Source organism: Lactuca virosa, chromosome 9 (assembly GCF_052849685.1).
Source record: "Lactuca virosa cultivar CGN04683 chromosome 9, Lactuca_virosa_CGN04683_v6, whole genome shotgun sequence".
In the NCBI taxonomy this organism is placed as follows: domain Eukaryota; kingdom Viridiplantae; phylum Streptophyta; class Magnoliopsida; order Asterales; family Asteraceae; genus Lactuca; species Lactuca virosa.
Window position 1 is genome coordinate 48,935,210 of NC_136434.1, and position 23,976 is coordinate 48,959,185.

General features: G+C 35.9%; 3 protein-coding genes across 4 annotated transcripts; 1 reads left to right on the forward strand and 2 right to left on the reverse strand.

Moving 5' to 3' along the window:
* Positions 1-9,484: 9,484 nt before the first annotated feature.
* Positions 9,485-13,420, forward strand: LOC145138844 (protein ABIL3-like). 2 transcript variants are annotated; one of them, XM_079072857.1, is made up of 10 exons: positions 9,485-9,790; positions 10,679-10,795; positions 10,872-10,954; positions 11,057-11,207; positions 11,628-11,727; positions 12,135-12,239; positions 12,347-12,392; positions 12,543-12,649; positions 12,744-12,916; positions 13,007-13,420. In XM_079072857.1, exons 2-10 carry the CDS (start codon positions 10,691-10,693, stop codon positions 13,172-13,174), a joined length of 1,038 nt encoding a protein of 345 aa, XP_078928983.1. In that variant the 5' UTR covers positions 9,485-9,790; positions 10,679-10,690; the 3' UTR covers positions 13,175-13,420. The 2 variants fall into 2 exon arrangements, with proteins under 2 accessions (XP_078928983.1, XP_078928984.1); XM_079072858.1 differs by having other exon boundaries at positions 9,487-9,790; positions 12,350-12,392.
* An 824-nt stretch (positions 13,421-14,244) lies between these two features.
* On the reverse strand, positions 14,245-16,073 carry LOC145138255 (transcription factor). The gene is made up of 6 exons (XM_079072360.1): positions 15,929-16,073; positions 15,332-15,588; positions 14,979-15,057; positions 14,737-14,809; positions 14,544-14,599; positions 14,245-14,456 (listed from the first exon to the last, which is right to left on the reverse strand). The coding sequence occupies exons 2-6, from the start codon at positions 15,582-15,584 to the stop codon at positions 14,342-14,344; spliced, it is 576 nt and encodes a 191-aa protein (XP_078928486.1). The 5' UTR covers positions 15,585-15,588; positions 15,929-16,073; the 3' UTR covers positions 14,245-14,341.
* A 4,262-nt stretch (positions 16,074-20,335) lies between these two features.
* Positions 20,336-23,686, reverse strand: LOC145137625 (alpha/beta-Hydrolases superfamily protein). The gene is made up of 11 exons (XM_079071752.1): positions 23,442-23,686; positions 23,107-23,287; positions 22,897-22,979; positions 22,681-22,781; positions 22,477-22,572; positions 22,308-22,361; positions 22,090-22,238; positions 21,873-21,990; positions 21,695-21,782; positions 20,714-20,934; positions 20,336-20,630 (listed from the first exon to the last, which is right to left on the reverse strand). Exons 1-10 carry the CDS (start codon positions 23,557-23,559, stop codon positions 20,756-20,758), a joined length of 1,167 nt encoding a protein of 388 aa, XP_078927878.1. The 5' UTR covers positions 23,560-23,686; the 3' UTR covers positions 20,336-20,630; positions 20,714-20,755.
* Positions 23,687-23,976: the final 290 nt, after the last annotated feature.

The window sequence follows — 23,976 nt, forward strand, 5'->3', positions numbered from 1 at the left end:
AGCGGGTGATAGTTCGAACCCCAGGTGGGGGGAGAACTGATTATCTATGGAGAGGGTACCAGGGTTGGATCAACCTTTTGGTCAGCTGCCAGGGCTCGGCAGTACCTACAACATGGGTGTTTGGGCTATCTCGCGTATGTGGTTGAAACTCGGGTCAGGAAGGAGCTTCATTTTCAGATGTGCTTGTAGTTAGATAAATTCCTAGAAGTGTTTCCGGAGGAATTACTTGGTGTGCCTACTGAGAGGTAGGTTGAGTTTAGAATTGATTTGATTACCGATGTGACTCTGATTGCTAAGGCGCCATATCGATTGGCACCACCGGAGATGCATGATTTCTCCTCTTATCTTCAGGAGCTGTTGGCAAGCAGTTTATCATACCGAGCAGTTTTCCTTGAGGAGCGTCGATCTTATTTGTGAATAAGAAGGATGGGTCCCACCGCATGTATATCAATTATCGGGAGTTGAACAAGTTAACGGTGAAGAACCGTTACCCACTTCCACTGATTAATGACCTCTTCGATCAGTTGCAGGTTGCATCTTGGTTCTCCAAGATCGATTTGAGATCAGAATATCATCAGATGAGGGTTAGAGAGGAGGATGCGGAGAAGACAGTGTTCCCAGCTCGTTATGGTCATTAAGAGTTCGTGGTGATGTCGTTTGGGCTCACCAATGCGCCTACAACATTTATGGATTTGATGAATCGGGTATGCAGGTCGATGCACGATCGATTAGTCACTATTTTTACTGATGACATCCTGGTCTATACCAAGACCAGGGAGCAGCATGAGGAGCACCTTCGAGAGCTTCTGGGAGTTTTGAGGCGGGAACGGTTGTATGTCAAATTCTCAAAGTGTGAGTTTTGGTTATAAGAGGTCCAGTTCTTGGGACAGTTCGTTAACCATAACCGGATTTTGGTCGACCCGGCCAAGATTGAGGTCAGTTATGCAGTGGGAGGTCCCGAAGTCTACCTCGGAGATCAGGAGTTTTCTGGGATTAGCATGATATTATCGAAGATTTATTCAGGATTTCTCCAAGGTTGTTGTACCCCTCACTCGTCTGACGAGAAGGGCGTGGATTTTCATTGGGACCCTGAGTAGCAGGCTGCGTTCGAGACGTTGAGACAGAAGTTATGTGAGGCCCCAAAAGTTATGTGAGGCTGTGTTGAGGATTTTTGTTGTTTATTGTGATGCTTCCATCACTGGTCTGGGGGCAGTTCTTATGCGACGAGGGAGGGTTATTGTGTATGCTTCTAGGCAGTTGAAGCCGCATGACGTTCGGTATCCGACGCATGATTTGGAGTTGGGAGCAGTGATGTTTGCTCTTAAGATTTGGCGGCATTATCTGTATGGGGTCCGATATACCATCTACACGGATCACAAGAGTCTGAGATATCTCATGGATCAGCCGCATCTGAATATGAGACAACGCAGGTGGCTTGACGTGGTCAAGGATTATGACTGCGGGATTCTTTATCACCCGGGGAAAGCGAATGTGGTCGCTGATGCTTTGAGCCACAAGTCGGTTAGATCTTCGGTTGGGAGCTTATGTATGACGATTTCGATCGATTCACCACTTCTAGATTTGATTAGGGAGGCTCAGGCCAAGGGAGTCAAGAAGGGGAATTGGAAGTAGGAGCGAATCAGGGGTGAGATCGACAGGTTTTCTACCGACAATCGTGGATTGTTGACCCGATGTGGTCGGGTTTGGGTACCGGATTTTGGTGGAACCAGACAAACTGTGCTGGAGGAGGAACACAGGTCCGTATTTTCGATACACCCTGGAGCCACCAAGATGTATCGGGATTTGCGAATTAGTTATTGGTGGCCGTGTATGAAGAGGGAGATAACCGGGTATGTTGAGAGGTGCTTGACTTGCGGGAACGGTTGTATGCCAATTTCTCAAAGTGTGAGTTTTGGTTAAAAAAGGTCCAGTTCTTGGGACACCTCATTAACCACAACATGATTATGGTCGACCCGACCAAGATTGAGGTCGGTATGCAGTGGGAGGTCCCGAAGTCTACCTCGGAGATCTGGGGTTTTCTGGGATTAGCATGGTATTATCGAAGATTTATTCAGTATTTCTCCAAGGTTATTGTACTCCTTACTCGTCTGACGAGGAAGGGCGTGGATTTCCATTGGTACCCTGAGCAGCAGGCTGTGTTTGAGACGCTGAGACAGAAGTTATGTGAGGCCCCAGAAGTTATGTGAGGCTGTGTTGAGGATCTTTGTTGTTTATTGTGATGCTTCCATCACTGGTCTGGGGGCAGTTCTTATACAGCGAGGGGGGGTTATTGCGTATGCTTCTAGGCAGCTGAAGCCGCATGAGGTTCGGTATCCGACGCATGATTTGGAGTTGGGAGCAGTGATGTTTTCTCTTAAGATTTGGCGGCATTATCTGTATGGCGTCCGATGTACCATCTACACGGATCACAAGAGTATGAGATATCTCAAGGATTAGCCGCATCTAAATATGAGACAACGCAGGTGGCTTGACGTGGTCAAGGATTATGACTGCGAGATTCTTTATCACTCGGGGAAAGCGAATGTGGTCGCTGATGCTTTGATCCGCAAGTCAACTAGCTCTTCGGGTTGGGAGCTTATGTATGAGGATTTTGATCGATTCGCCACTTATGGATTTGATTAGGGAGGCTCAGGCCAAGGGAGTCAAGCAGGAGAATTGGAAGTAGGAGCGAATCAGGGGTGAGATCGACAGGTTTTCTATCGACAATCGTGGATTGTTGACCCGATGTGGTCTGGTTTGGGTACCGGATTTTGGTGGGATCAAACAGACTGTGCTGGAGGAGGCACACAGGTCCATATTTTCGATACACCCTGGAGCTACCAAGATGTATCGGTATTTGCGAATTAGTTATTGGTGGTCGTGTATGAAGAGGGAGATAACCAGGTATGTTGAGAGGTGCTTGACCTGCCGGATGGCCAATGCCAAGCACCAGAGGCCGCATGGAAAGCGTCGGCCTTTGGAGGTTCCCATGTGAAAATGGGAATAGATCACCATGGATTTTATCACCTAGTTACCTCAGACAGCCAAGGGTTTTGATTTCATTTGGGTTATAGTGGATTGTCTGACCAAGAGTGCCCATTTCCTAGCTATTCCGGAGATCCCCTCGACCGAGAAATTGGCCGATGTTTATGTGAACAAGATCGTTTCTCGACATGGTGCTCTAGTTTCTATTGTATCAGATCGAGATGTTCAGTTCACTTCGCGATTTTGGCAAAGGTTCCAAGAGGAACTGGGCACGAGGTTACATTTTAGCACTGTTTATCATCCACAGACTGACGGCCAAAGCGAGCGGACCATTCAGACACTTGAGTATATGTTGAGGGCTTGTGTCATAGATTTTGGTGGGAGTTGGGACTCCTACCTTCCCCTAGTTGAGTTTTCATACAACAACAATTATCACTACAGTATTGATGCGTTGTCGTTTGAGCTTCTCTATGGGAGGAAGTGTCATACCCCCGTCTGTTGGAGAGAGGTCGGGCACAGGGTCATGTAAAAGACTGAAGTAGTCCTTCAGACGTCATAGCTTATTTAAAAGATTAGGCAGAGATTGCAGAGAGTTCAGAGTCGGCAGAAAAGTTATGCAGACAGGCGTTGGTCTGAGTTGCAGTTCCAGGTCGGAGATATGGTTTTACTGAAGTTATCACCATGGAAGGGTGTAATACGCTTCAAGAAGAGGGTCAAGTTGGGGCCCCGATATATTAGGTCGTTTCGTGTGATTGCCAGGGTAGGCAGGGTAGCCTATCGGTTGGATTTGACGGAGGAGATCGGTCAGATTCACAACACCTTTCACATCTCTCAGTTACAGAAGTGTGTAGTTGATGATTCGGCAGTGATTCCTTTAGATGATATTCAGGTTGATGATCGCCTGAATTATGTTGAGAGACCAGTAGCTATTTTGGATAGGAAATCGAATTCCTTGAGCAACAATGTGATATCTTTGGTCAAGATCCATTGGGAGCATCGAAAGTGTTCCGAATGGACCTGGGAACCCGAGGTTGAGATGCGAGCTTACTACCTTGAGTTAGTCGCAACGTCGAACATCGAGGACGAAATCTGATTCAAGTGGGGGAGAATTGTAACATCCGGATCTCAAGGTAATTCAAATTTCAAAATTCTAAGTGTTTAAGGTTGCCACGATGTGGAGTTTCAAGGAATATCGCGATCTCATTTAAGGTTGTCACGGCGTGGCAGCCTATGGCCACGACGTGGCAACAATTTAATGTGAAACCCTAATATTCGGGATTTGCACCCTATTTAAGGGAATGTAATGGCTAAGGTTGCTCACCCTCAGCCTCCATCACACTCTCTCATCCTTCAATCAAACCTTAACCTCCATTTTTGCTCTCTAAGATTTTTGTGTTGATTTTTGGGGATTAGAAGAAGAAGAAGAAGGTGACTTCTAGACTTGGATTCAGCAAGCAAATCTTGTCATCATCTTGCTGTGCATCTTCTGGAATCATGTTGTAATGTCCCAAAAATTAAGACTAAAAATTTCAATTTTTAAATTAATTAAAACCATCATCCAAAACAACATCATGAAAACTATTGTAAATCAGAGTGTGTCAATAAACATCTCAATGCATCAAAGTAATATAATGCGGAACAATGTGGTGTGTGCAATGCAGTCATCCCGAGCTCTTCCCCTTCGAACCAGAAGTACCTGAAACATAAACTGAAAACTGTAAGCACAAAGCTTAGTGAGTTCCCCAAAATACCACATACCATACATATCAAACATATAATGGGCCCCGCCCGTCGTCGGGCCCTGCCAGACATCAAGCTCCGTCTGGCATCAGGCCCCGCCCGGTATACATACAAACATATAAACACATGTGAAAATCACAAAGATAAATAGCATACAATATAATAATTAGGCCCTGCCCGGTAAACATATCATAAAACATACATGCAGAGTCACACAGACACCTAGCATCCTAATCATAATAAACCACGGGCCGACATTGGTGCCTTCGACCCGCTAAACACAGTGAGGAAACTCACATCAAGCTGCTGAATCTCTCAGATAGAATTTCGGTCTGCTGATCCGGAAAATCCCCGCGCTAACACCATTAAACAATACCCAATTAATAATTGGGTCTAAACCCATAACCAAGAATCTAACTCACTTACCCATTATCTAGAGTAAAAGACCATTTTACCATTTCCTTACTTGGCCCAAAACCAAGGCCCAACCCATTAACACCAAAAAACCTAATAGTGGCCCATCTTCCTAAATGGGCCCAAAACCCATCATGGGCCTAATCTAAGAAGGCCCAAAACCCTAAATGACACCCAAGGCTCCAAATGGGCCCAAGCACAGTAAGGCCCAAAGTAAGAAACTAATGGCCCATTAAGGCCCAAAACCCCAAAACAGCACCTCACGTCGAGACCAATCCTTGGTCACATCGTGAAACATGTCCGATCCGCTTCCGGGACTCACTCCTGACTCAGACGACTCAGTGGGGACGGTGACTCATGCTCACGTCGTGAGACCTTATGTCTCACGTCGTGAGAACGGTCTGAAGCCAAAACCACCTTTTCAACGTTCTTAATCCATTCAGCCCTTAATTTCACCCCTTCCGGAAGCTAAAGGGGACCCTAATGGTCCATAAAAATGCTTGCTTTATGGACATGCATGCACCATGCATGTCCCTTCACTATTTTAGGTCAAAAGTGCAAATATGGCCTCAAGTCCTCATGCAATCTCTATTACTCCACAAATCCCGGATCTGAATGATAAAAGACTCAAAAGACCATTTGAATCCATAAAGTTGCTAACTTTATGGATCTACTCCACTCTAATCAAGCTAAAAATATAAGAAAATGGGCCAAAACCTAGATCTAGCCATGAAATGGAGTAAATCTTGAGTCTTGATACTTACAATGGTCCAAACAAGATGAGAGTGATGATGATGAAGATCCCAAGCAACTTCCTTCCCAAGATGCTTCTTCTTCTCTCATTTTTCTTCCTTTCCACAAGCAAAATACCAAATAACTCAACGTGACACGAAATCTAGGGTTTCCAGAGGCTTAGAGGGTGAGAGATGTTGAGGATGGGTAACCGTAGACTCTCATTCCCTTAAATACCCGAAAATTAGGGGTTGGGGTCATTAAGCCACGCTCACGTCATGAGACTCCAAAAATGTTAGTCAACGGGTCAATGGTCATTCACGACGTGACGCCCAATATATCACGTCGTGAGGACCCTCAAAATGCAAGAATGAATGAATTTAGTACCTTAAGGTTCCGAATGTTACACCTGTAAGTCCCCAAGTTCCAAGCTTTCTGGTTTATTGTGCATAGATCTAGGTTTCTATGCCTTATTCTTCATTTTGGTACATATTGTGGTGTTGAGATTTCATAAAGTTGCCAACTTTATGAATCCCTATAGTCCATTTATGGTTAGGAGTGTTGGATTTGGAGTTTTATAGAGTTTTGAACTCTTGCATGAGATCTTGGCCCCTTTTTTTCTATTTTGACCTAATAAAAGTCCAAGACATGCATTGGACATGCATGTCTGGAAAGTATGGATTTTTATGTGAATATAAGGTGCTAGAAACGTTTCTGGAATGGGAATCTAGTAAGCCTTCAAGGAAAAGTTCTTAATGGGTTAAGTCAAGTCGTGCTTTTGCCCTATTTAGACCTAGAAGTGAGATCTCAATCTCTTGGAGGGCCTAAAGGGATAAAGTTGGAAACTTTATCCACTTGGACCTTAGAAAGGACCAAATTTGAGTTTTGGAGCCCTTGAAGTTGGAAAGAAAAATGACTTAATGGTTTAAGCTGCCCAGACCAGTCCCTACGACGTGGCTCAGGTTGCCATGGCGTGGCGACTGGGTCAAGACCCGTTTGTTTTGTCATTTAATGGCCACGGCGTGGCGACCTGCTGTAGTTGACTTTGACTTTGACTTTTGACCAAGTTTGACCTAGGGGCATTTTGGGTATTTTGAGCTGTGAATTTAGTCTAGGTCATTGTTTTCTATATAATTGACTCATAGAGTTGACAGTTGGAGCAATGTTTTCTCTACTATCTTTTCAGACTGTGAGGTGAGTTTTCCTCACTGTACTTGCGGGTCGAAGGCACTAATGACGCCCCAATAGATTGTGTATTATGGTTTGGAATATTGTTATGTTACAGTGATATGTTAAGATCTACATGATTATCTGGTTGTTGTTATGTGTTTTATTTATTATATATGTCGACATAATGTGGTTGGGTTGAGACTGGACTGCTTTGTGATGCCAGTCAACAAACCTGGGCAATCCAACCGAAAGGTTGTGGGCCAGTGCAATCCAACCGGAAGGTTGTGGGCCAAGGCAATCCAACCGGAAGGTTGTGGGCCGGGGGTAATCCAACCAGGAGGTTTTGGTCCCAATATGTATTAGGAAATCCAACTGAAAGGTTGTGGGTCAGGGCAATCCAACCGGAAGGTTGTGGGCCAGGGGTAATCCAATCAAGAGGTTGTGGACCCAGTATGTATTTTGGATACATTTTGTTATGTGGTATTTGGGGGAACTTGCTTAGCTTTGGCTTACGGTTTGAGTTTTATGTTTCAGATACTTCATATGATTGGGGAAAAACAAAGGCGTGATCGTGCACATCCTTCTGGTTTTATGATTTTGGATTTTAGGATACTCTGATTTGCGATTATTAGTTTTGGGAAAAATGTTTTGTAAATAATTATGGTTTTTGGTTGAATTTACAAATGAAAATTTTACCTTGATTTTTGGGATGTTACATGTTGACATGAGTAAAAATTGCAACAAAATTTGTACTTGTTAATCCAAATACAAATTCATATTTTGCTGTTTCTTTTAAGGAAAATGACTTAAGAGAGTAAGGAACTATTGGTTTTGTTCATATTTAGTCATTTTCCGTTTTTTATGCACCATATACAATCAAACATATTGAAATTGTTTACATTTTACCCTTATGACCAATTATTACAAGTTACAATGGTAAAATATAAACAGTTTCAACAAGTTAGATTGTCTATAATGTACAAAAAAATGACTAAATATCAACAAAATTAAAAGTTTTTTTTTTTTTGATAACCAATATTTGTGTGAGAACTTAAGATTTTTTCCGATCAATTTTTTTTTTCAAAACTAACACCATCATACCATCCCTAGTGTATTGTCCAAGCCAATCGTACCATAATAATAAAAAAAGATGTTTTCTGTTATGTGCATATATGTAAATTTGAATATTCACAAATGCGCATATATACACAATGCACATTTATAATTTTCATCGCTTTTTCGTATTTTTTTTACTGGCCTAGACTTTGTTTGTTAAGTTATTTTTGGACAAATCAATGTTTCTTAATACACTTTAAATGTTGATTTTTGTTATTCATATTTTACCAAGAACCAAACAAAATAACCTGAAAAACGATTTACCCAAACCTTATTTGGCTCGGTTTTAGTTAATATTTTAGAAGTAAAAAAATTGATTAAACCGAATTTAATAAACATACAACCAATTAAAACGACGAATAAAACCCTTACATACATTGATAACCTAGTCTAATAGTACCCCCCCCCCCCCCAGTAACTTCTTACCCTCTTTCTACATTTTAAATGTTAGACGAACGGTTTAGTCCTCAATTGTAAAATAAGAAAAAGAAAAACATGAAAACTATAAATATACATATATGCAAATTACAAGAAAAACATTATTTTTTATTACGGTGCAACTGACTTAGACTATACACTAGAGATGGTGTGGTGGTTTTGGTTTTAAAAAATTTGACCGAAAAAAATATCTCAAGTCTTCACGCAAATATTGGTTCTCAAAAAAGTTTTTAATTTTTATTCACATTTAGTCTCTTGTTTTTTTGTACACCATATACCATCTAAGTTGTTGAAATTATTCATAGTTTACCATTGTAACCTGCAACAGCCCATTACAAGTGTAAAATACAAACAACTTCAACACCTTTGATAGTATATGATGTACAAAAAAGAAAATAAACTAAGTGTAAAATACAAACAACTTCAACACCTTTGATAGTATACAGTGTACAAAAAAGAAAATAAACTAAATATGAACAAAATCAATATGTTACCCAGTCATTTTCTCTATTTCTATAAAAAAAAAACTATTATTTATATATATCTTTACAAGTAACACATATGAATCCTCCATATTTGAATCTGTATTCCGTAACAATAAAATATGACCACACAAACATATTTAAAAGAAATGTCAACATTATTATCTGTGCTATTAAATTTTAAAAGTTTCATTATATTATTCAAAACATCTAAAATTTATAAATCACATAAAACATATGTTTCTCACGAATCACATCGTCTCAAAATATCCTAAGCTCCACTGTCTAAAAGAAGGAAAAAATAAAATAAAACGAGCAATTCATGGCTTTTGTTCGCAGGTATCTCTGTATTTACAAAAAACCCCATTTTGCCCTTTTACTCTATATTTCTATTTTTATATAATAAAGCTCTAGATGTGCAGTGTGCTTGCCTTATTCAATCCTCTCTCACTTCCATTTTCCTTCTCCCTCTTCCCACTTTCTCTATCTAAAACCCTTCCCAAGTTTCATGCATTCTTGTATTCGACTAAGCACCCTCAAAACATGCTGTCTTCTTCTACTCGTTTAGTCAAAATCTTGATAATGAAGACAGAATCTATCATTTTCTGCTAAATCTGTGTGTATATCATGAGTAATTGAAGTCGAAGAGGCAGCAGCTGATTGGGGATACATACCAAATTTCTAAATTTCTAAATCCGATTCTGATTCATCAGGTCAGCTCAATGCCCGAACTCTCTTTCTTGTGGGTGCTTGTTAGTTCATGGAAAATTTGCAAAAACTTGAGAAATTTAAGGGTTCGAAACATTGTCTTTGTGACTTATCTTCAACATAACCACATATATAATACTGTTTATGTGGTTTTCTCTTTTGGGTTATTGAGAAATCGTAGAAAGTTTCTGATTTTCTTCTATATGTATTTTACCGGACCAGATTTTAAATTGTTTATGCGTGTTTGTGTGAATTTGTTGGATTATTTTAAATTTGAAAGAGACATTTACTAAAGTAAAGTATTTCATTATTGAACGCGGATTTGAACTCAAAAGACTTAATAAATCGCTATTAAAATGACTTTTTTGCATTTGGCAGTCGAAGCATACCTGTTAATTCATTGGTCAATATCCAACGGTTGGATTTGAAATTAATGATATTTTATTATGGTCAAGAAGTTTCAATGGGTGTTCTTATATTTTTGATGAAGAATCAATTAGGGTTTAGTTTTGGGGGAAGATTTAGTGCTTTTGTATGTTAAGGATTGTATGCCAATTTCTGACAATAAAAGTGGGAATCTTCTTTCTTTTCTATTTATGACAGAATGAGAGTGTAATTCTCAAGTTTTTGAGAAACAATTTACGAATTTCCTCGAATTATTTATCTGGGTTTGTTGCAGAAGTATTCAAAAAGAATTATTCCCCACTGCTCTTTATCTATTTTTTTCAGTAATTTATCATCTAAACTATTATAGACTGATTCTCATTGTCTCCCTCTAATATATAAATCTTCATTCCATGAATCTCTATGTCTCCAACTTAAGAATCTTGATTATTTAGACCTAAATAATAATAAAAAATAAGAATTTACACAAATATTCATGTTTTTTTTAGGGAATTTCTTCAATGGAGACGCTATCTTCATCAACTTCAATGTCTTTTCCAAGAGAGCCAGCCAATTATGACGAGATTGCTATGCACGAAACGTTGCTATTTTCGGAAAGTCTTAAGGCATTCATCGCTCTCTTTCTAGTTTCACAATTATCTATAAAGAAACCAAATTAAAATCTGTAATTTTTTTTTTCAGGATTTAACAAATTTGAGAAAGCAATTATACTCGGCCGCTGAATACTTTGAACTATCATACACCAACGATGACCAAAAGCAAATGTGAGTTTGACCTAAAAAGTCAACATTTTTTTTTCCAGATGTAAACGTTGTAGCTTAATCTCAAATTTTTATTCATACAATATACTATCAATTTGTTGATAGGGTGGTTGACACATTAAAACATTATGCCATCAAGGCTATAGTCAATACGGTTGACCATTTGGGTGCTGCTTCGAATAAAGTTGACAATATTTTTGACGATAAGGTTGAAGAAGTTTCCGGATCAGAGCTTCGAGTATCTTGCATTGAACAGGTACTCTTTCATTTTGGCCATTCTTTAGGACCCATTTGTTCTGACATGACAGGTTGTACTGCATATGAGGTATATTGGACTGGGACCGAGACTGATGTGAGTTAGACAAAATTTGCAGCTTTTTGTTTGTCACATCCAAAAAGGTAAAATAGTTACACAGGACACGACATAACATAATTTAACAGGTTGTCCTGCTTCTGACGTACGTGAGACAAAAAAAATTGCAGCTTTTTGTCCCATCCAAAAAGGTATACTCACTCTTTCTCGTTTGTGCAAAAGACGTAAATGCCCTCACCCTCTTCATCGAAAATAGCCGTAGAAAGCTTTAAAAATGTGAAATTCAAGTTCGTCCTTTTTGGTCAAAATAAGCGTTATTTTTGTGTCTAATTTTGATTTTTTTTTTTTTTATTAATTTTGTAGCGAGTAAGAACATGTCATGGCTATTTTGATCACGAAGGCGTTTCCCAGCAGTCGTCACTTTTAAAAATTCCCAAGTATCATAAGCGATATGTCTTGCCTGGTACTTGTGGATTCAAATTAGTTCTAAATGCAAGAAATAGCAACATACTTTCATTTATTTGTTAATTATAGCATCTTACTTTGATATAAATAGGTAGATTTTTCAAAGTATAATGTTCTGGAATTAAAATTCTATAAATTGGTAAGATTTTCAAAAGCATAATGTTTTAATAAGAAAATAATTAAGAATGCAATGTTGCAATAAAAGGAAATGAAAGTAGGATGCTATAATAAACCAATACATGAAAGTATGCTTCCACATCTTGCCATAGCCCCATGTAATATGGCTTAAAAACTTCCCAAAAATGTGGAATTTGCAAGTTTCATGAGATAGAGGGAGTATGTATTTTTTTTACTTTCGTTCATTGATTTTAGTCATAAAGGTTGATGCTTTATGATAATGTTCAGTTGGGGAGATGATTCAAGATGGCAATGGAACTATATTAAAGCATGAAGAATGCACATTGGTTGAAGAACGTGAACATGAACATGATCAACATGAACATATGAATGGTAAGAATATATTATCATTGTTTTGACTTTTAATGATGTACATTCTCTGTTTATGAACTCCAATGATTGTCACTTATTGTTTTCTTTAATTTTTTTTGGCATACAAGAAGTCGTTCAAGCTATAATTAATGAAAAGCCTGGAACTTTAGTCAGGTAAAGTTTTCGATTAAATTCATAACATAAAGTGTTGTCTGGATAAACGATTACTTTTTTATGAAAATGATGGCAAATTGGTGAAAAGTTTGCATCAAGTTGAAAGAAACTGTACTTTTAGTATAATAATTCTTTTTTTAAAATATGCAGAAAAGAGCAATCTCCTTCTTCTTCTCCTTCTCCTTCCCCCTCTCCACAGGCTTCCCAACAACCTGACTCGTTTTCCTTTGAGGACATGGTGACAAGAAAAGATTTTGGTTTGTATACATTAATTTCACATATAATCTTCTTTGTGTATGCAAATGTATTTTTACTCAATTCTTTTATATGGTGTTTTTCAAAAATGCATAGTTTATGGTGAGTCAGAGAAGAGAGCAGTTTCACCACCTCGATTTCCTCTATTGCATACTGAATCATTCTCAAGTAGGTCAAGATCAAATACTCCAAATTCAAGATCAAATTCAAGATCTTCCACCCCAAATTCCACTCGTCCAACAACTCAAACCACATTTCCACAACAATGGGTAAACCACATCAAATCTTATAAATAATTAATTACTGGTAGTGATTTCATGGAAGGGTATTTTAGACATTTGACGATATATGTTGTGCAGCATCAAGAGCCTAGGAAATCAGTTTCAAAGCAGAGGAATGGTGATAGAGAGACATGGAAAGAAGGTGATCAAATTCAGAGCAAAAGCAAACGTCTGCTCAAGGCATTGCTCAGTAGGCGCAAGTCAAAGAAAGATGAAATGCTTTACACTTATTTGGATGAATACTGAAGTGAAAATTAGAGGACTTTATGCAAAAACAAAATATAAATATATATATATATATATATTTCTTGTTGAATTCATTTATAAGTGGCTATAATGTTAGGGTATTTCTATGGTTTAATAGTCATTTTGCACATTAGTATGTGTAGATGTGATTCATTAGAAGGAATAAGTATAACTAATTAACTATAGATATAGAGTTTAGTGTATTTCGTGAAGTTATGTTAGGGAAATTACAACATTTTTTATTGAGATACTTCTGTTTTGCAGTAATCTTTTCTCTTTTGTGGTAAGCACACAGTGCTACAACAATTCTTGCGTAATAGAATTGTGTTTTTTTAGGATTAAATTTCAAATTTATTATTTTCCTAAAAAAGTCATTGTATTTTTTTATTTTTATTTTTCGATTTACCCGTTATAGTTTTTTTTTGTTTTTTTTTTTTCGAAACCACAAATTTGAATGTAGGTGAAAAGGACCAAATCTGCAAATTTGAAAGTCGTTGGACTTAATCCAAAGAAAATGACAAACCTGAGGGACCAAAAAAAACAGTGATAGTCTAAAGTCTAAACAAACAAAATGACAAAAAAAAAAACCATTAAATAAAAGGGTCCAACACAGTTTAATGTAATATAACTTGTGTTCATGTTCATTGGAATTTATCGTAAACAGATGTTATCTGCTAACCGGTTTTGGTGAGTAAATACTGGTTTAACTGAAAAGATATCAATGATTTTTCTACCAAAAAAATTTCTGTCACCATTTATTTCAAGAAAGTAACCGAAAATGTAAGTTCTTTTCAGAAATAATAAATGTAGTATTATTTATTTACATTTTTCAACAAACATTACCAACTAAACTTATACATAAAAAACATCATTTTCGGTATTTCAGTTTGGTTGAGGTTTTACTTAAAAAACCTCAACCAGATCAAAATATTGATTCTTTTGGTTTGTTTCGGGTTTTTACACTCTTAATATAAAAACCCAACCACACACATAAATCACAATACACTAAAACACCTGCAAAACAAGCAAGCAAGTATGCTCACAGAATTTATAAACGCTTGTAATTTAACAAAAAAAAAAAATTCCATTATGCTCCTATAATCAAGAAGCTAAATTCCACAAATACCAAGTTATACAATTCCATCTAATGAGCACACATGTAACATGTCAGAGTTCCATATCTTTACCAAATTGTTCAATTGTCTTCGTTGCTAATGTCAAAGCATCCATAAATGCACTAAAAGACGCCCGAAGAAATCTAGCTTCAACTGCCTCAAAATGCCTGCAATAACACACACAAATTTTAAATCTTTCTCTCAAGGTTTAAAAACCAAATCTTGCATTCTATCACAAACACAAATAAACTCACACTGAAAGTTTCCCATTAGAGACAGACATCAACCTCCTTACTTTATCTGGCTGCAGCTGCAATTGGAAAGATAAAGATAGTAACAGCTGACATGACATGACATGACATGACATGACAAAACAGTTTGTATTGTGTTTGATATGTATTGGACTGGATCGAGACTGAGTGATGTAAATGAAACAAAATGCAATACCTCTTTGTCAACATTGAGTGTTGAATATATGATGCAAGCGTTTTCCTCAGACTTGCAATCCACTTCCACATCACTGCAAACAAAAAATTTATAATTTGGATAAACAAGAAAGACATGTGTGATGTGCTTATGGTGAATCAAATATTTAAGTTACAAATTCAGAAACAAAATTCATATCCTGTTTTCATAATAAAGCAAAAGGTTGAATATCTTTCAAAAGCTAAAAAGAAAGAGAGACTAACCAGGTGAAATCCCACTTATTGAGATTCTTTTCTTGGGCATCTGTTTCCATGGTAGAAGTCGCAACATCCATCTTTAACTCTGAAAGTGCAATAAGAGAAGCGATTATAATCACTGCTAAATAAATCACTGCTAAATAACACTCCATTAACAAAAGGAAAGAAAAAACATTGTGTTATTAAGTAAAATATCAAGCTAAACAGCTTCTATCTATGGATAATAAGAGAAGGAAAGAACAAAAAAGGATGCAACATGAAGTATTGGAGATTTGGGAACTAAAGATTAATTTCAGAAAATATAAATCAATTTTAAATATAATTAAAACTAGAAACCAAAACAACATTTCATTAAGCACCCTTGCGCTTTGAACTTGCAGTATCTTGAAGAAGCGAATTGCAACTTGAACTAGTGGTATCTTCAAGAAGCTCATTGCCGCTTGAACTTGAACTTGTAGTATCTCCAAGAAGCACTTTAGTGGATTTAACAATCGCCTTTGCAGCTAGAAAAATTGTTGTGAGAAAGAGATTGTCATCAGATGAGCTGGATGAAGATGAGAGAAGGGGACTCTTTTCAAAAATAGATTTGCTGCGTCTAGGTGATGAATCCATTTGACTAGAAAGGTAAGAGAGAAAATATAATTAGGTGTGAATTGAGATTTGTGAAGTGGTACTTATATGAAAATATTTAGGGTTAAAAAGAAAAAGGCATATAGGATATAGCCATTGCCAATGTTCAAAAGAAGAAGATAGATGAGAATTCCTTAGCCCGACATGGCTTCAAATTTTCCGGAGCCAGAGGCAACCTGCCTCGATTCCGTGCACTCGTAGAGACATTTTATCGAACACTTTATATGCATCAATTGTACCAAAGAAGTTCATATTAAGGATACTAAAGGTGTGGCACAGGTAGACAAGTTAGCACGAGAGAGTCGAAGTGAATATGGATTTCTTACCGACGAAGACGACGACGCAGATGATTCAGCAATCAGCAGAAAGCCGTTATCGTTTCGACCTTGTACCGGACCTGAGAAGTGCGTGCGCGGGTAAACCTAATTCACTAAATAAGCCAAACCCACTAACCTTGATTCTATATCGGTTTGACTTGTTGTCCTCTTGAGTCTTGAACTAAAGTTGAAAAAACTCATTAACTGTTTTTGAATTGGGAAAATGACATAAAAGCCCTTAAGTTTTCACAAAAATGTCGGTTTTACCTTTGGACGTGTTTTATGTCCAGTAAAGCCTGAAGTTTTGTTTAATTTGTTTATTTTTACCCTTGTAGCCGGTTTCCAGGTAACCTACCGGTTACCTAATGCCACTAAAGCCCTTGAATTTTCAAAAATGTTCGGATCTACCCTTAAGTTTTTCAAAAATGTTCGGATTTACCCTTATATTGATTGTTATTATTATTATTATTATTATTATAATAATAATAATAATAATAATAATAATAATAATAATAATAACCAAAATAATAATCAAAATAACAATCAAGGTAAGGGTAAATCCGAACATTTTTTAAAAACTTAGGGGTAAATCCGAATATTTTTGAAAATTCAAGGGCTTTACTGGCATTAGGTAACCGGTAGGTTACCTGGAAACCGGCTACAAGGGTAAAAATGAACAAATTAAACAAAACTTCGGGTTTTACTGGACATAAAACTCGTCCAAGGGTAAAACCGACATTTTTGTGAAAATTTAAGGGCTTTTATGTTATTTTCCCTTTTGAATTCATATTAAATATTTAGTGTTTTTTTTTCTTAAATGACTTATCTTTTTTGAAAATAATGTCAGTGAAATTAGGTGATATAAATATTTTTTTTTGAATTTAAACAAAATAAAAAATAATAATTGTAGCTTCTAAACAACGTTTTCAGGACTCACGTGAGAGGTTAATCGCGAAACACTAACAATATTTTCTTATACTATAGTTTGAACTTGAATATATCATATAAGAAATTTTGCACTTTAATCGCTAGACTCTCGTCGCATGACCATTTTATTTTCTTTACAATACAAAAAGGTTGGCTCCCATTAAATAAAAAGTTATTTACTAAAATGATCATAAATTGTGTCTCACATGTACTTACTTTTCTAGTGTTAGAGATTTGGATGTAATAGCAATTTGGAATTTTGAGAATCGTGTAGTCACTTTCAAATTGAAGTATTTTGGTGGTACTCCCGAAATCAACAATTCGATAAGACTCAGAATGAGAGAAATAAGACCACAGAATGAAATTGATATGATTTTCGTAAGTGTACCACAAAATATGACCATAATTGGTTATAAACCTCATTTGTGTTGAAAACTGTCACAAAACAGTTTTCTATGTCCCAAAATTGTCTAAACTGTCACAAGACAGTTTCCAACAGTCATAAGCTGTCACAAAACCGGGTTTTTAATAAGAGTCTAGACAAAGTCAAAATCGGGTCAATCGACCATAGCCAGGGGCTCTGCCCCTTGGACTCCGCTTCCATGGGCGTTGCTCCCAGATCCCCATTCGTTTATAGGTTTCACCCCTAAATGACAATCTATTTTGAATCTTGAACAAACTCAAATAAATGTGCATTTCGCACATTCCTTGCTTGCTTAATGTTTGTCAAGATTATATTTGGTCAACAAATTAATCCATCACACTTGAATACATATTGGTAAATACAAATCACTAACATCTAGTAGATCCCCATTTTTTTGACAAAATGGATTAAGAATCTTATTTTTTTTTATTTTAAAATCTTTTTTTTTATTTTGTAAGTTCTTGATATTTGATTAATAAAAACATTTCATTCAACAAAACTAAAATGACCATATATGGAAGGCCCGTGTGTGAAAATGACCATCATTTCGATAAGTATCATAAAATGACCGTGTATTTTGTAAAGAACGATCCATATTCCATAAATGCACAAGATCAATTTTCTATAAAAAAAAATTGAGTTTGTGGAAAATTTCACACACTACCTTTACTTTTGTAGGGAAGTCATTAAAAAAAAGTTGTTAAAGTCTTACCGAACAACCTTGTATTTATTAAATAGTTTTTATTAAGGTTGTAAAAAACATTCGGCTGAACCTCGACGGTCGCCTGAGGTTAATAGATTAATCGGCCTAGATGAGGATTAATATGAGATTAATCTGGGGCAATAACTTATTAATAAAACTCTTTAAAAACCTAATATATCCTAAGAAAATATGTATTTAAAAATTTAAAATTTTGAAAATTAGAAAATATGAAATATTTTGTATAATATTTGAAAATTTGAATACTTGAAAATTTAAAATTTTGTAAATTTGAATATTTGAATATTTTTAATTTTCCCGCTTATGAGCGCCATGACCGTCAAGCCCGAGTTTGACTGATATTAACCAGTTTCCGCCAAAGACTTCTAATTGTAATCGGTTGTAGACCGTCAAACGATTAATCACTGATTAATCGGCCGCCAAAGCCGACATCTGCAACACTGGTTTTTATTATGAAAGAAAGTTAGTTGTTGAAGACTTAGCGAACTACTTTTATTTTCATAGAAGTCATTAAGTTCTGAATAATTCAAGAAATACCTATTTTTTAGCGAAGTCTTTTTTCTTTTAAAACCCAAACCCTAACTTGTTCCTTTGCTTGTTCGTCAACGAAATAAGATGAGTCTAGGAACAACCGTTCATATATGGGTTTTGATTTCAAGAAGCAAAACTGGTCTAGAATTTTATTCATGTTCTTTGTGATTTCTAGATTTGTGAAAAAGATCGAAACTTGTGAGACGACACCTCTTAACGCCTTTATAATATGGGGAACATCACCCCTTTCATGTTAAGGGATGTTATGTAGATGTTGGCGTGATAACATATTGAAACATGAGCTCTCTCTCTCTCTCTCTCTCTCTCTCTCTCTCTCTCTCAACACCATGTTAAAACATGGAAACACCATCCTCACTTCATGTTATAATATATTGGAATGTAAAGTGGCAAAGTTTAGATGTTATAACATCCACATTCCTGTTGCCCATACATTGTAGTCTAAGGGATTTTGATTTGTTTTTGTTTTCAATTACAGAAATTAAAAGAGCTTGAACTCATAGAATCCATAATTTTTAATGACTTTCTGCTCCTATCATTCCAAGAAGCTCTATCTTTCCTATCATTGTACAAAATCATAGATAACGAGAGAATATCCCTCGTGACCAAAAAAAATCGAATGCACAACTTTGTAGCCATTTTAATGAATAGCTCCTAAATCTACTCTAATAAATGAAGGTTTTTTGTCACATGTCCTTTTTTCCTTTATTTGGACACATGGCATTTTCTAAAATTTTTAAATTTTCTATTTTCCACTTGTCATTTTATTGTATTTTTCATTTTATTAAATTAAAATTTCACATTTAATATGTAAAGTAATATATATGTAAGGTATTTATTATAAAGGTTTATATATCTAATGTATTCAATACATTAAAGTCTCATTAATTTTAATAATTCAAAAATTTTCTCATTTTTCTTATAAATTCAAACTTTTCAAATTGTTAAAATTTTATATTTAATTTTTTTTAAATAAACCCATGTAATACATGAGTCTCACACCTAGTAAATAATATCTTGTAAGTCTCATATTTTAAAAACAAAAATTATCTTCTTTCATGCAATGCCATATAGAATATTCCATTTCCGAATGGCATATTATCACACATGCTACTTAACCTTTTTAATTTAATAATTTATGTTCACTACACAAGCCAAGTTCCAAGTCCCAACCAGTCAACCACCTTCCTCAATCATGAGCATGGAGAATCCCACGATATTAAGCAAACAACAGGGGCAACATCTCTCTCTCTCTCTCTCTCTCTCTCTCTCTCTGTTTGTATATGTATGTGTGTAGCTGATTGTTTTGTTTTCTTTGATGACGTGAAACTGCGATTATATTGGCTATCGCGAACCTATCTAGAAAACACAAAATTTAGGAAAGCATAGGTTTCGTTGTTGTGGTCCGATTGATATTTAGGTTCTTGTGAATTGCTATCGGCCTCACGCAGTATAGCAATTGAATGATCAAGTTCAGAACTCATATGGTTTGCAGTCGTTTGATGTTGGAATCGAATCATCAAATTCAACTCCAGACTGTCGATTGAACTTGAAGGTGCACATGAATCCCTACACATATAGCACATACAGCTAGAAACGAATTGTAGACGACAGATTTTCTCAATCTGTCATTTACAAGTTCGTACAACATCAATTCGTGGTGTTCTTTCTATAGGTAAATACACGTCGACAGTCAATGCACCATATTTGGGAGTAAAACTAAAACCCTAAATTTTCTCAAACATGACAGTTAATGCACCATATTTGTATCATATTCTCAGAAAAAGCACCACAGTTAGGAGTAAAAACATGCTTTAATTAAACACCATCCCATTTTGTTTTTATGGATTCTATAAGAATTTGGTGATTTGACTCAAAATATGAGCAAGAGTGATTTACAACATTAAGTATAATCAGGAAAAAGCAAAAGTGATATAAAATACTCGAAAATTATATGCTTTTGGGTTGAATCCCATTGCAACTCAAAACTCCCTCTTGTATATGTTTCTATTTGTTATAACTTATAAAGTTATATCATTCATCTTTTCTGCACTTTGTTGAGCCTTACATCAATATGTTCAGTAAATTGCCTGCAGGGTAATTTGGTTTTGAGTGATTAAGATTATTAGGTTAAATACACTAAACTTATTAAAGAATGAATTTGATTGCTTACCACATAACATCATCATCATCATCATCATCATCATCATCATCATCATGTGAGAGCAGTGCCTACCCTGACTGGCCTTATGCGTCTAGGAACTTTTCTTATGTACTCAAATAATAAAACAAAAATGCTAAATATGTATAGCATGATGCTTCTAAGAGTTCCATCAGTGATTCCACCTTCTGACTTAGATCCACTAGAGGAAATCCAGCTCATTGACCAGATACCTGAGAAAAAACACACACACACACATTGGTTTATTATTACCAATTTTCTGTTTGCTTCAGTTATGAATGTCACAATTTGTGTTCCATGACTTCTACTGCAAAGAGGGAATGGAATAGAGCATTCTTCATGGAATGTGATTCCTTTGCCTTGTCTGAAATTCATTCCATGGGGGAGGGGTGTTTTATTTTGATATATTATAACTCAAAATTACTTCAACTTGCATCATCTTTGATAAGAATAATGTTTTTAAAAACTTCCAAAACTTCAATTATTTTTTATTGTTATTTTCAGAAAAGGACTAAAAGTTTCTTTTATTATAATTCTATTTTAAGATATCATGGTATATGATTTTGTTTAAATTTTTTATCTTTGCAAAACAAATTTTTTTGAAGTGATAAATAAACTTATTTTGACTGTTTGAAATACGTATAGACTAATTTCAAATAACATGAAATATATTGTTATGCAATTTATTTGGCTAATTATCTTTATCTGGTTAAAGTTTACTCTTATAAAATATATCTTTTTCTTTCTTCACCAATATAATTTCATTTGATTTTCTAGTTTTACACATAAACCATGTTTAAATGACTCATATTCCATTCCTTGCAAGTCAACCAAACATGATAATGAAACGTAATAATAATCCTTTCTCTTTCTCATTCCATTCCATTCCTTTGTGATTCCATTCCATCATCCCAAATATAATCTTAATCCAAATTGAAAACTGGATTCTTATTTCTACTTGATCAATCTTACTAGTGCTCTTCCCAGACAAATTTGTCCAATCATGTGCACTTATGTTGCTCTCTGATGCCCTTATCAATTCAAGTAAAGCTTCATTCACCTAAATTTACAATGTTTGCACACATATATCAGTAAAACACTGTATGTATGTATGTATGTATGTATGTATGTTATGTATGTATGTATGTACCTCTTTGGTCCTCTCATGACTCACAAGATGACCTCCATGAAGTTCAACCATCTTTGCAAGTGGATATAGTTTTTGTGCGAGTCTTCTTGCATGAGATACTTGAGCAATAACATCAGATCTATAGAAATTTAAGCAATCATCAGTTTCTAAAGTCTAAAACTAACACAAAGATATGAAAACAGAGATATATCATATATATATATATATGTATATATACCTGCCATGAATGACTGATATTAAAAAACCTTGTTTTCGGATCATTTCTAGATCTGTTTGTGATAATTTGTGTGTCCAACAAGCATTAATCTGACCATCAAATCCATGATTGGATTGCATCCCACTTGCTGAAATTGCTTTAACATATTCCTGGAAAAATATTTCATAAATAAACAGAATTGTAAAAAAAAGTAGACAATAATTAAATTAAATTCTTACTTGATATAGTATTGCTCTTCTTGTTTCACGTCCAACATATTCTCCAAGATATTCCTGCACAATTCAGTAGAAACATGTCTTCTTTTGAAAATCAGACAAGTTGTGAAAAGTCTAAAATACCCCTTCCCTTAGTAAGGAAAAGGTAGATGATTTGACTTTTGAGTTTGACCTGTGTATAGTGAGTGTCCAGATCCACTGCTGCTCTCTGTGCTGGAGTTTTTGCCATCAAAAAACGAATAGCAATGGAAAATGTTTGGCGATCAAGCTGCAGAAATGAAAATAAATTTTAGAAGAAAATTAAAAACTAATTAAGCGCCAGGTCAGCAAACATGAGTGTAGAATAGATGAAAGATAATTTGTTGTAGTTTAGTACCTTGGGAAGACATTGATAGCCTCCACCAGTTACATTAAGTAAAGCCAAAGACTGAATTCTATCCGGAAATAGAGCAGCCAGTTTTGAAGCAATCATACCACCTCCACAACACAAACACAATCTTAGATTTTCAAGATTCAAATTCCTTCAAATAGGCAATGAATGTACTTTCTACATGAATTTCATAAATAACAAAGTTGAGGTGAGTTGCCTCACCCATTGAGTGGCCAAATACATGAGCTTTCTTCCAACCCAAATGGTCCATTACTGCTATCGCATCTTTAGCCATTATACTTGTTCTGCACCCAACATTTAACTCGTTTATTTATGCTTCAATAAAACAAAATCAACCCTAAAATCTAGAGAAATTTCAAAACCCACAATATATGAACCCAAAAAAGATGATCCGAAATTTGATATCCTTACGTATATTCTGATCTTTTAGTTGGTATAGAGCTACGACCTACTCCCCGATTGTCAATGGCACACACCTCAATACCAGTACCTGTCTCACTGGAGCTCCGATCATCATCGTCGTCGTTTGGTTTTACGGTTCCGACGAGGCCCTGGATTTGCGGGTTCCATGAATCATGGGTCGCAGCTAATCCTGACAAAAATTAATAATAATAAGTCATTTTGATGATGAAATGAGATTATAATCAAGGAAAAAGGATAAAGAGAGCTCGGAAATACCTATGATCGTTAAGAATTCAGTTGGATTATATTTAGGGAAGAAAGATAAAGAGAGTTATCGGAAGTACCTATGATCATTAGAACTTTGACGGGGCCACCGCCGTAGGTTCTGTAAAAGATCTTTATACCACGGTTGATAATTGCATCGCCGCCAGTCTGGTATTGTCCGACTTCGCACAGCGGCATCGTTTGTTGCCGGAATTTTCAGAATCGGTAATTTTGCTATCTCTATGTGTGTGTGTGTGAGAGAGAGAGAGAGAGAGAGAGAGAGGTGTGTGTGTCTTGAGCCGCTTCTAAAATTAGTATTTTTAGGAGAAAATAATATGAAATGTATTTTATTTGATGTAAATTTGTGGTTGTGCAAATTGTATTTCAGGTTATAGAGTATTATTTAACAATATGAATTCACATTATACAACACCAAATTCATATTATCAATTATGCTTAATGATCCTCTTATTGCAACATTATTCTTCCGCGATCACTTATTGACTTAATTAGTAAAGCTGACTTTTGAAACATCTTAATGAAAAATAACCAATATTTTCGTTAACTTTACAGGATTATTCATAATGATGATTCAGGTTCCGCAATTTTGATGGG